Source organism: Nipponia nippon, unplaced genomic scaffold (assembly GCF_047370975.1).
Source record: "Nipponia nippon isolate SJK-2023a ecotype South Korea unplaced genomic scaffold, ASM4737097v1 scaffold_24, whole genome shotgun sequence".
Classification (NCBI taxonomy): domain Eukaryota; kingdom Metazoa; phylum Chordata; class Aves; order Pelecaniformes; family Threskiornithidae; genus Nipponia; species Nipponia nippon.
Window position 1 is genome coordinate 6,872,024 of NW_028262341.1, and position 12,390 is coordinate 6,884,413.

General features: G+C 35.7%; 1 protein-coding gene across 3 annotated transcripts in view; it reads right to left on the reverse strand.

The window, feature by feature from the left end:
* Window positions 1-12,390, reverse strand: part of MCTP1 (multiple C2 and transmembrane domain containing 1) — a 282,391-nt gene that overhangs the window by 140,912 nt on the left and 129,089 nt on the right. For 2 of the 3 annotated variants that reach the window (XM_087761501.1, XM_087761499.1), the window contains exons 4-6: window positions 10,366-10,445; window positions 9,699-9,807; window positions 3,031-3,069 (exon numbers count right to left, since the gene is read on the reverse strand). In XM_087761501.1, the coding sequence (XP_087617627.1) occupies window positions 3,031-3,069; window positions 9,699-9,807; window positions 10,366-10,445 (228 nt within the window). The remainder of the gene's footprint in view (window positions 1-3,030; window positions 3,070-9,698; window positions 9,808-10,365; window positions 10,446-12,390) is intronic. The other variant, XM_087761500.1, reaches the window with a different exon arrangement.

Sequence of the window (12,390 nt, forward strand, 5' to 3'; positions counted from 1 at the left end):
TCTCTGAGACCATGCAGCAAACAGCCCACCTGCGACATTGTAGTCATTGGCCACCAGTTTGCTTTAATGCAACATCAAGCTTGTGGCAGGTAAAAGAAAACAATCAATTTGAAACTGAATGCAAATTGTAAAGTCCCAGCAGATGTTGTTTGTTTGTTTGTTTGTTTTTTAAATAAACAGCTTTGGGTTTTTTTTAAATAGTCCACTGGGAGTCTCCTTTCGCTGAAGACTGGAAGTTTGATTTTGCTTTTCACAGAACATATAAGTGCTCTGACTTCAAAATTGTTTGAATTTCATTTTTGCTAGATTCAGTGAAAGATTAGTATTCCCTGTGACCTAGACAGTGCAGGGAAAGATCTAGCTCCCAGGAATTTTGATCAAGATTATGTCTGGAATAAAGCAAACATGACAGGGAAAAAAAAAACCAAAACCAAACAAAAAACCAAACAACAGTAACAGAAGGAAAAAACCTAACAACAAAAGCAAAAGTGGTGTTGCAAAAATGCAACTAACAAATGTTTACAACACTAGTGCCTTTGAAAACACTGGTTTACACATAAAATAGATAAAATGCACAGCTGCATTGACCTGGGTTTTTCATGAGACCTTAACTTCATTTTTAGGGTGCATATGGGGAGCAGCTTTTGAAGTAGAGACTCAGAATTTGGCCAAAGTAATTATTTGCAATTACATAAATACTGTAATACTGTAGTAGAGAAGATTAGTTACTGTTCTTTTCACAGCTGCTACACAGGTCCAAAGAACTATGTGCAAGCAATGCAGTTCACAAACATAAGCAATGCCACAGTGGTCTGCACTGCTGTATCTTAACTTCAAGCTATGTCTGTTACAGAAAAGCTAGACTTTAAGTACATGAATTTTAAAAAGTAAAATATACTGTCATAATCTGTAAAATGAAATTAATTTACTAGAAGTGCCATTTTAAAGACTCTAGAGAGCTAAAAAAGTAGGCTTAGGAAATTTTATAATGATATGTCTAAAAAAATTTTAATATTCTGTTTTTTTCTCAGCTCTCAGGAGTGTAAAACAAACACTTCCTGAAGAAGAAGGATCTCAGTGAGGTCACTTTCTCTATTACCTAATAGCATTAAGCACCCATTTCTAGACATTTTTTTAAATCTGCAACTGATGTCTTATTTAATATTGATCATCCTGCACCCCAGAGAATAGCAATTTCTTGAAGGAATTCTTTGCAAATAAAAGATTTTTTCATTTGTTTTCCTGACAGCAGACTAAAGATTTGGAACTCTGGAATAGTCCCACAAGGCAAATGAGCTCCTGTGGTTTAACTGAGATACTTCTGTATATAAATCACACACACAACAGTGCATGTAAGATGTTGTACGCGCATTACATCTCTAGGTAAAATTATTACTTCAGCTGAGATAAATGTAGAAAAACGCAATATTTAAATTCATACATTTGCTGTTTGTCAAATCTTTTGACATGCCCCTTTGCAAAAATGGCAACTACTTAAGTGTTATCAAATGAATGTAGTAAAGGAGAACATGGATAAATAATTCATTTGAACAGTTCTGAAGAATTCCCAACTATCATGTTGTGCCATTCATTCAGGATTATCAAAGCTCACAGTTGTGTCAACTTGAAATTTGAAGTATGGGAAAGTTCTTAATAAACTAGTTTTACAAAAGCACATCAGGAGTTAACGCATCACTTGCATCATGCAAAACATCTGTATCCTTCACCATCTTCACAGCTCTCCATTAACTCTTCAGAAGTTTGAGCATCTTGGATATTTCAGGAAAAGTTAGACAAACCATATGAGAATCAAAATACTACACATCATCACTTCACCAAGTATCTTTCCTTCACAGTTTTCAAAAAGGCAACAGAGATTGAATACTGTCCGGTATCACAGAAGCAAACTGTGTGAAAACCCCATGCATAACCCAAAAAATTATGAACCCTGCTTTTGTTTTTTAAAGGTTAAAAAAAAGTGCAAATATTTATCAGCAAGCACTATATACAACACTTTATTAATAAACTTCTATTTAAATTTGTGCATCAATATGCTAGAAAAGTAAACAGCTTTACAAAATAAATGAAATCACTCTACGTAGCTATTTCATTTTTCTCATTTTGACACCTTTACATTATAATATCTCAAAAAAAAAACCCCAGATCTACCAAAACAGCCCAAGGCTTTGAGAAATTCTAATGCTATTTTTAATTACGCAAATAATAAGAAGGCTTAAAACTCAAAATCAGCATGGCAGCATTAGCTAAGAGTGGCCAGAAAACTTCTGAGAAACTATACATATTTTCTTTATCTTTTTTTGAGACACATACAGGAAAAAGGTAAAAAATAATTGTATTCTACTACAGTAAAACTCCCAGACTTTCCATAGTGAAAAAAAGCATACACTGCTCCTTTTTTATCACTCACACAACTCGTAAGAGGAGAAAAAGCCAGATACTGAATTTTCCTGAAGAGGCATCTAAAGAGCTGTATAAAGCAGAGACCGAGAATGATTCCTTAAGCACTCTGCTCTTGGAAAGCCTGGCTGTGATTGCCATCTGTGCATGTCCAGCAACCAGGGAAATTTCTCTTTGAGAAGCATCACTCCGAAAACTTCCACGCACAAAAACTCTAACCAGTAAGAGTAGTAAGTAATAGGAAAATTAAAGTTGCCCTTTGGCATGAATTCTCTGTTAACAAATAAGCTTTAAGGAAATCATTTATACATGAGAAATGAAAGGTTTTAGAATAAGAATCAGGATGTGTTTGCCACTTATATGAAGTTACTAGACGACTTCAAGATAGGCTATAATGCTATAATAAAGTTGAGAGGTTTAATGATTACATTAAAAGCTCAACTGTTTCATGATTTTGATTTGATGAAACACAAGCAATGCCACTAAAACACAATTTGAAGGAGAATAAATCCTGTGCCAGAAGTTCCCAGTCCCAGATGGCATGTTTGGTAAAACATCATAGTTCTTCTAAAAAAAAAAAAAAAAGCCAGAAGACCACATGCTAAAAGTTACCTTACTTGATCTTTTCCAACTCTTCCTCATTAGCATTGTCTGAAAATAAAATAGAGCATTTTAATTACCTTTTCTCTGCAATACAGAAAAGGAAGCCAACTGTCTCCAATGGGACAATCCACATTTAACCACCACTACAACTGAAGCAGCAACACGTACACTCCAGCAACAGCTACACAAGACTGAAATAAATCCAGACAACTAGCAGCACTGTTCGCACCCAGGCATACTCTTCTGGGTGGTGTGAACGTCCCATTTCCAGACACAATGCATTATGTGAAATTGTTTAAAAAAGAGAAGAAAGAAAGAAAGAAAGAAAGAATTAGATAAGCAAATGAAAAAAACAAATGTGTCATTACTGATAGTAACTTCAGTTTTGACTGATACTTGAATGGCAGTTTTTTTAATATTACTGTACTCCAATTTTTCAGAATATTACTGTTTAGCTCACAGGTGTAGCCACCTAAGAGAAATCCTGCATAAGGCTCCTTGGACAACATGCATCTATTTACAAAACCCGTAAGGTTACCATTGCTAATTAGTTTCACTGCAATAAAAATAGCTCTTTTGTTTGATAATTATGCACATGGGATAGAAAAAAAATCATACCTTGATTCTTTAAAAAACCCCAAATGCAGTAGCCCTATCCCATTACCTAAATAATCAGTAAAACCTTGGCACTGCTAGAGACAATGCTCTAGGCAAAGTGTCCACAGGCACAGATTGTTAATCATTAAATAAAAGAGACATACTTGTCAAGACAGATGTGGACAATTTATCTGTGAACACAACTATTCCTTAAAGCAGTTCTGTGGAAACACAGAGAAATTAATTTGTACAACTTAATAACAGCCTGTTGTTGACACTGAGCAAGATTAAATCAAAGGCCATTAACTTCTATTGAAACTTTCTTTATGTCATGAAAAACCAACTTTTTTTTTAATTAACTATTGCAAAACCACTTCTTTTTTCAGATAATGGAAACAAATTTTAAAATGCAAACATTTTCCTTTTTAAGAAATAAAGGTATTACATGGAGAAAAAATGCAAATAGGAGCAAATATGTGGGGTTTATATTTTTGAACTATCCAGAAACTTTTCAAATAGACACAGTTTTATGGGAGAAGAAAAACAACTAGCTGCTGAGGAAAATTTTTAAGTTGCTATGGACAGTTAAAGCCTAAAGCTTTGGAAAATACACATAGACACTAAATGTTTTATAAAGCTGGAGAAAGCCATTTAAGTCATTTTTATAGGAGAGGCACATAATTCTCACCCTGGAGAGGACCTCTGAGTTCCTGCAACACACCACAGCTCCTCCCTTCCTCGTCGTTGCTGAATCCTACACAGCTACAAGTCAGAGCACAAACAGCTTCACTGGGCTTCAGACCAGGCTGTGAGCAAGGAGGAGAATACAGCCCAACAGCTGAATTAACTATGGATCAAATATTATTTCAGTTCTGAAGAGTTCAGTTTGAGTAGTAGCTACAGAAACATATGACTGTACTTCTTGAGTGCATCAGCATCATCGCCAGCTGTAGCAGGATAAGCTGAAGCCATCATAACCGTCCTTATAAGCCAGTAAAACAAATATATAGCATAGGGCAGATTATGGTGGATGATCTACATGGAACTATTTAATTTGAAAATATTCCATGCCCTGAGTCCATCTCTGTCATTCTTTTTTTTCCTAAGCTGTTATTATCCCTCTGGCAAATAAAAAAAAAAATATTGCATTATAAGATTTAAGACAGCAAGCAAATTGACAGCATATTAATGTTGTTAATATCTTCATATGAAGCAAAAAAGTATTAAGCATCACTTGGGATAAATTATTTAAGGAAAAAACAATGCCGTGAATTTTAGTCTCATTAAATAACAACATCCAAGTAGCACTCATGTTTCCTTTTTTCCATTTTCTATGCTACTCAGGCTGTTGGCAGTGGTGGAACAGTAGTCCCCAATCTCTGCTGGCCCCAAGGCAACAGTTCTCATCAAGCTACCAGCTTTCTCATTTCCTGTAGCTGAGAGTTGCCTGTTAGACCAAGGTTGGAAACAACTGCTGTAGAGCAGACATGGGAGACATGCAGCTCTGACGAACTCACAGTCACTCTGCAAGTTCTCCAGTGATGAAATCTGCCCACTGAACTCTGCTGGAGAAAAGAGCCAGAAAAACTCACATGCACTGCAGCACCGATGATTACACCACCAAACACAGAATCTGCAGACATCACGTACACATTTTTAATTGGCATGCATGCAACTACAAATGGCACACAGGCATGCACAGCACTACGTGCATCCAAAGGGAAATATTAATAGAATACTGCCTGAATTAAAGAAACAAAACAAACATCACTGGAGCAGGTCTAAGCAAAAAATCAAGTCATTGCTAGTTCTGACTTCTTTTAAACTGGTCATCAAAAGGAGAAATTAATGAGAAATACAGAAAGTTCATCAGAAACACATTATTTTTTAAAAGAAGAGTTAAAAATAATAAGGTTTTTTTAGAGCTCACAGGTTTTAACATTTTTATATATACATACTTTTTCTACACTTTTTTATTCCAAATCTTCTTTGTTTACACTAGTTATCTAAGCTATCTGTCCTCTCAAAGCAAAATAATTAAAAATGCTGCATCGATCTAAAGGGCAAGTATTGTTAACGGCACAGAGCAAATGCAAATGAATTACTGGAACTAGTGCTACTGCAACTTAATTGTGTTAGGCTGGCAAAAGATTATAATTTTCACGAATACTAAAGATATTCTTATTTTTATGGTTGCATAAGAATAATTAATTTATCAATTTTGATTCACAATTTATGTTTGTTCAAAAATCAGAACAAATCAGATTGCCTTCATTTATCAAAGAAAAGAATAGGACTTCTATTCACGTACATAGTTTGAATGAGGTATTACAAGATTATTACTTTTAAAAGCTCACATTTTTATGCCTTTAGAACAAGAACTAGGTTGTGAACAGCAAAGATACTTACATATAAGATTTTATAGAAATTTTGATTTGTTCACGTGCCCACACTCATATGTTAATATTCAATAACTGCAGGCTACTTCTGCCTTTTCTTCCAAGAAAAGCATGTTCTTATTTATGAAACTAGTATACTGAATCTCCTTTAATTGAAACCATGTCCGATATTCTTCTACTGGAAACACACAAATTCTAAACTACTTAAGCACTCTTCTTCACAATCCACCAGGACTCAAAGATGAATACTCCCCTCTCCTAGTCTGTAATATAATTTTACATACAGTTACACAAACATATGCATATGTTAATATTCTTAATTGATATCTGAATCCAAAGATGTTATCTCTTTTGATCTTAGGAAATGGGACCTTCCAGCTATAAATTCATAAGAATATCTCATCAGTCAGCACACTGAAAATCTGCATTTCATCAGAATTTCTTTCAGAAAAATAAGAGGATATTCCTGTGTGTACCGAGTCTCTCTCTCATCTCTTCGGCACGCCTCAAGGCTTCACAAAAGACAGTTCCACCCAAAACAAAACAAACTATTACTCTTTCAAACTGATTGCCTATTTTTTAAATCATTTGTAGTAACGCCTCTCTCACAGACAGGCGGCAATGCACAACAAGGCCCCCAGTCCTGTACCATTTAACTTCAAACTTCCAACTGGAGTATCTTACCCTTCAGCAGTGTCAATATTTCTTATGCAGTGTGACAGGATGCATCTTACTGTAACATACAGCTACATTACTTTGATATGCCAATAAAATGCTTTGCTACAAGACCTGTTCTGTAGCTACACCAATGCATTGTCAAAAGACTTTCCCATCTGTACATCAATGCATGACCTCCAAAACACTCTCAGTTGCTCCAGTTCAGGAAGGGATCTCCTTGGAAAGTCTAATCTGCATCAGAAAGTTACCAAATGACAGGTCACAACAGCAAGTCTTGTTCAACAGGGCTGGATTTGGATTATGACTATAGAGCTGCTCAAAATACAGGATCAGACACAATGCTGCTTCCATGGCTACGTGGGAAAGCTAATACTTCTTTTGTTGATGATATTCCTTTTTTTACTTCCCCAATGATCTTAATAAACACTCTCATTTTAAGTATATGGAATTAAAGTACTTGAAATTTAACTACTAGCAGTTCATTTCTGAATTCTTCAGCTTGATAATTTAACCATTTTACACCATTTATACATGTGACAACATGTGCAAGCAATTTAGAGTTATCACCTGAACAAATCAAAACTTACTCAGAAGAAAACATATTTTTGAAATGTAGGCCATACAGGGATATCAAACTAACAAGATTTAAGAAAATTTGCAATGGCTCAGGAAAAAAATGCATGTGATGTGAAGAGACGGTGTTTCTATGTCTTCCATGCAGTAACCATTAAAGCATATTTAAAGGTGCTCACAGGTTTTTATCTAAATATTTCAACTACTATTTGAATTATTACCCATATAGAGATATCCAAGTAGAAGGGAAGCAGTAATCATTCAAACAGCACGCTACACAGATTGGGAATGTAGGAGTTGCTTTAATTACTACTTTATACAGTGCACATTTCCAGAGTGGACAAGAATTAGCCTCAATCCTCTAACATAACATTTGAAAATTTATTGATCTCGACCATATTAAATTAAATAAAAATTATCCTCATTGTTACAAGACCTTTTAAAAATAACCAAGGATGACAGTTTAATTGAAGTGATACATTTTGTAATATATCTGCTCCTTAGAGAGTAAATAAAATCTGATAAATAAATAGATAATTACATGTGGTAACTGAATAAAATATAATTGCGCCTTGAATTATTAAACCCCTAACACATTCATATATAGCAATTCAATAGTAATTTTGTAGGTCATCTTCCTTGCATTGTGGCACAAATGCTCTGATTTTTACTGCAACTTTGTTAGAACTGCTCTGAGAACTGCATCTTGGGAAAACTGGTTTCTAATAATAAATATAAAGCTTCAGACTAGGAATCAGAATCTTAATCTGAATCTTGCGGATTTTCAGAATGAAGTCCCATGTAACAGTTTGAATGGTAAGAAAAATTGGTCACTTGACCTAAACTAAAAGGATGAGCTTACTAAATAGAAAGCTAATAATGAAATGCATAATAGCACAAAACCAGTTTTCCTACTATTACAACCAGTCAGTTGGATATGAAAAAAGCTGCTACCCAGCAAGTCTATGGCACTCCCATTACTTTTGATGTTCAGTTGCAAATTCATCAAGTAAACACCCGTATGAAAGACACATTACACTGTGTGTCTTAATTTCACTTTCCCACCTGTGATTTTCTTGAGCGCTCTTTGTGTAATAGCTGTTAACATTGAGTGGCACAGTAGCTATCCTATCTGTATGATGAAAAAAAGAAACTAACATGTTGTCCACATAACAATATAGTATTTCTGTGCTGCATGATTTAGGATTATGGCAGGATAATGCCAAAGCCACTTGGAAAAACAGAGCTATTACCAGCTAACTCAGAAATGCTGGTCTTACCAAATACAAACACAAAAAAAAAACCCAGAATGAAATACATTTTTTCGATGTAAGTGATAAACACTTTTGTGGTGCAAATTTGCACAAAAATATTCTGAGTTTTCTGGACAAACGTATTGCTAAAAGAAATAAAAATACACTGTTTAAATACACTTCCTGCAGATTACTACCATTTTCCATTATTTTTGTTAAGTTCTAACAGCATGTCATGAAGAAAATAAACAGATGAGAAACCTATTTTCAAAACTTTACATCTCTGTCATACCAAATACCAAACACCTAGTTCCAATAACTGACTTACTAGGCTATTTAATAATAGCTAGGAGAAAAGTGGAAAAAGAACAATATTACAACCCGTCCATATTCCTCAGGTATGCAACGGTATCATGAGTCACACTGCAGCATATAGAAACATATATGCTCTAACAAAAAACATATAGTTGACCATATCCATGGAAAATTTCACCAGATTAATACTTTTGTCTTGGCCTCCCTGAAGCCAAAGGAATCCACAACCTCTGAGCAAGATGTCATCTCTCTTATTTCTACCATAGTTGTAGTACTACTGCTCAAGTCAAAAGTCAACTGACAAAAAGCTCATAAAATACATCCAACTATTTTCACTTACAACTAAAGCAGCCCAGAAAACTAAGACTGATGAAGTAATCACAATAAACCTAGAAAACCTCACAATTTTGTAAGTGAAATCTAGTCATGAAATTGAAAAATATCAAATACTTCATCTCTATATGCCAAAAAGGAGAAATACTACATTTCTTCAAATTTCTTTATTTTCAGTGTGAAATAGGATTCCAATGTTCTTATCTACAGATGGCAGCACAAGGTCCAAAATTCTTCATCAGTGGTTTACCACTATTTTTGTGTATTAATTAGCAACATGCACCTGCAATTGACTTTATCTGAAACTGCTGAACATTTATGTTCCATCTGGATCCCTCAGTATTATCTTAGGGAGCATCCAATTCAGATGAAGTATGCTGTACTATACCAGAAACACTGTCCAGCGTTATTTTAAGAACTGGAAAAATCAAATTAATCTCCGAACATGTGGTTTACTCTTGTGCTTTAAGTCATCCAACCACAGAACAATCGCAAGAGTAATGACACACATTAAAATATTTAAAATTACCACTTCTCTCTGTTCTTCTCTAGGAGCCAACAGAACTGATAACAATATACTTCCCAGATCATGGTCAGGGTAATGAGGGTCCTTCAGACTCAAGGTAACATCTGTTTGCCTAGGAGACAAAAATATATGCATTTATTTTGATTTCAGGCTCTCAGATAATGAAATTTCTGAATCATGAGAATTAAAGGCGCCTGCACTTTTATGAAACTACTTGAAAATGGTGTCACAAATTTACCCTATTTCTACTTTTAAGTATTGCAGTCTAAACACTCATAAATAAATACTAAATGCTGTTACTCCACGTTAAATACTTATATGTACTTAAGTAATAAAATCTGAACTCTAACATTAATGGATTAAAAAACACACAAAAAAAAGTTAAACAGTAGGTGGTAATGCTGTGAATGAAGATAACATAAAAACAAGATTAAAGTGGTTATAAAACTAACCTCTCCATAGACACTGTAAAAAATGTTGTGTATGATCAGTTAATATGTTATTAACATCCATATTACAGTAATTCCCTAAACATAACTATTTTTCCTCGGCTAATTTTACATGGTGTAATATAATTATTTTCCAGCATAATGTTCTATTTGCAATTCCACAAACATAATATTAGCAGACAACCATAAAGAATGACTCCATAGGCTTGTTTCTACCATACCTGTTTAATTCCAATGAAGTGAGATCCAAAAATGCCGAACCAATAAAGTCATCTTGAAGTCCAAAGTCATAGTCGAAGACCTAAGATGCACAGGAGATAAATGCATTTTTCAGTATTGGAAATATTTTTTTTTTTTATTTTCTTGCTTTATGAATGGTTCTTGAAACTCCTTTTCCGAGTTAAGCCACATGTTTCTCACATGTCAAACCAGGAGTATCAGAAAGTAACCTGCAACTTTCTGGCCACAAAATCAAGTTTGAAACTGCTTATGTAAAAGTCAGAATGCATCATGCATGGGCATGGTGCTATAGTACCACTAGACCGCATATGTGAACGACCTCAACTTTATAAAAACAAAAGAAGCACTTAAAAAACCACAGGCACCAAAAAAAGGAAGACCAAAAGAATAACTAAAGTTAAGCAGAATCATTGATTTGCTATACATTAATTGATATCTTTATCAGTTTTTTCAAAATATAGGCAGGAGGGTGGCATACGATTGTAAAAAATGGGTTATTACAGCACTTGCATCAGTAGTAGGAATGAAAACATTGTATGTTTTGAATGTCATGTAAGTTGCTAGGGTTTACAAATATTGTAATCTAAGACAAAAACTTAATGGATATGTGTGAGGAAACAGTGACAGTTACTACTCTACTATGAGGACCCTGCCTGCTAACTTGCTACCTAAAAGAGAAAGCATCTGGACAAATTTACTGACATCCAGACAGAAATCTGTGGCCCATACACAGAATAGCATCAATGATTTGAGATGGATTATGCCTTCCCAAGTCAGAAGGAAGAATAACAAATAAACTGGGGACACCTTTTGGAGGGAAATAAACAAAAAAGGTGGATGGCAACAAAGAAAAGTTGTGACACAAAATTACAAAAACAAAAAATGGGAAAATGTCAATTATTAAAATCAAACTTTCTAGGTAAGTTGAATTTTCTTGACAAATATTGTCATGAGAATTTCTGAGGGCCAGAATATACCTCCAGCTCAAAGTAAGAGTGAAACTTGTGAACAGCTAGTAATGAGAACATTTACCTGAGATGTGACAGGCCTAGGTTCAAGGTCTTAGATTTTAACATAAATACTTCAACTACTGTTATTACAGAAACTCTTCTCCAGGAAGCAGTTAAAGCTGTTCATCTTGTAAAAAGACTTTAATATGGACTGGGTTAACACAGTAGTAACAGAAATCCCATAGCCCAGTGGCTACAGCATTGCTGCGGGACTCAAAGGGTTAAATGCAAGTATCTGAGCACAACTCTCTCATATGCATTCATCTACCTCAGTGGGTACCTTCGTATTTTTCTGTCTAATATTCATTCTAATGGAGAAAGAAAACAAATGATGAAATCTCAGTTCCTGTGGCAAAACAGAATTGTTTTGTCCCCCTACAAATTATCAAGATGAAAACATCACATAAATATTTTCAGCTGATGGAGTGGTGCAGCTGACACACCTGAGGGATGGGATGCCATCCAGAGGGACCTAGACAGGCTGGAGATGTGGGCCTGTGTCAACCTCAAGAACTTCAACAAGGCCAAGTGCAAGGTCTGGGCGGGGCAACCCCTGGTATCAATACAGGCTGGGGGATGAAGGCATTGAAAGCAGCCCTGCCCAGAAGGAACTGGGGTACTGGGGGATGAAAAGCTGGACATGACCCAGCAATGTGCGCTTGCAGCCCAGAAAGCCAACCGTACCCTGGGCTGCATCCAAAGCAGCGTGGCCAGCAGGTCGAGGGAGGGGATTCTGCCCCTCTGCTCTGCTCTGGTGAGACCCCACCTGGAGCCCTGCGTCCAGCTCTGGGGTCCTCAGCACAGGAAGGACATGGACCTGTTGGAGCGGGGCCAGAGGAGGCCACAAAAGTGTTCAGAGGGATGGAACACCTCTGCTATGAGGAAAGGCTGAAAGCGCTGGGGTTGTTCAGCCTGGAGAAGAGAAGGTTCCAGGGAGGCCTTACTGTGGCCTTTCAATACTTAAAGAGGGCTTATAAGAAAGATGGGGACAGACTT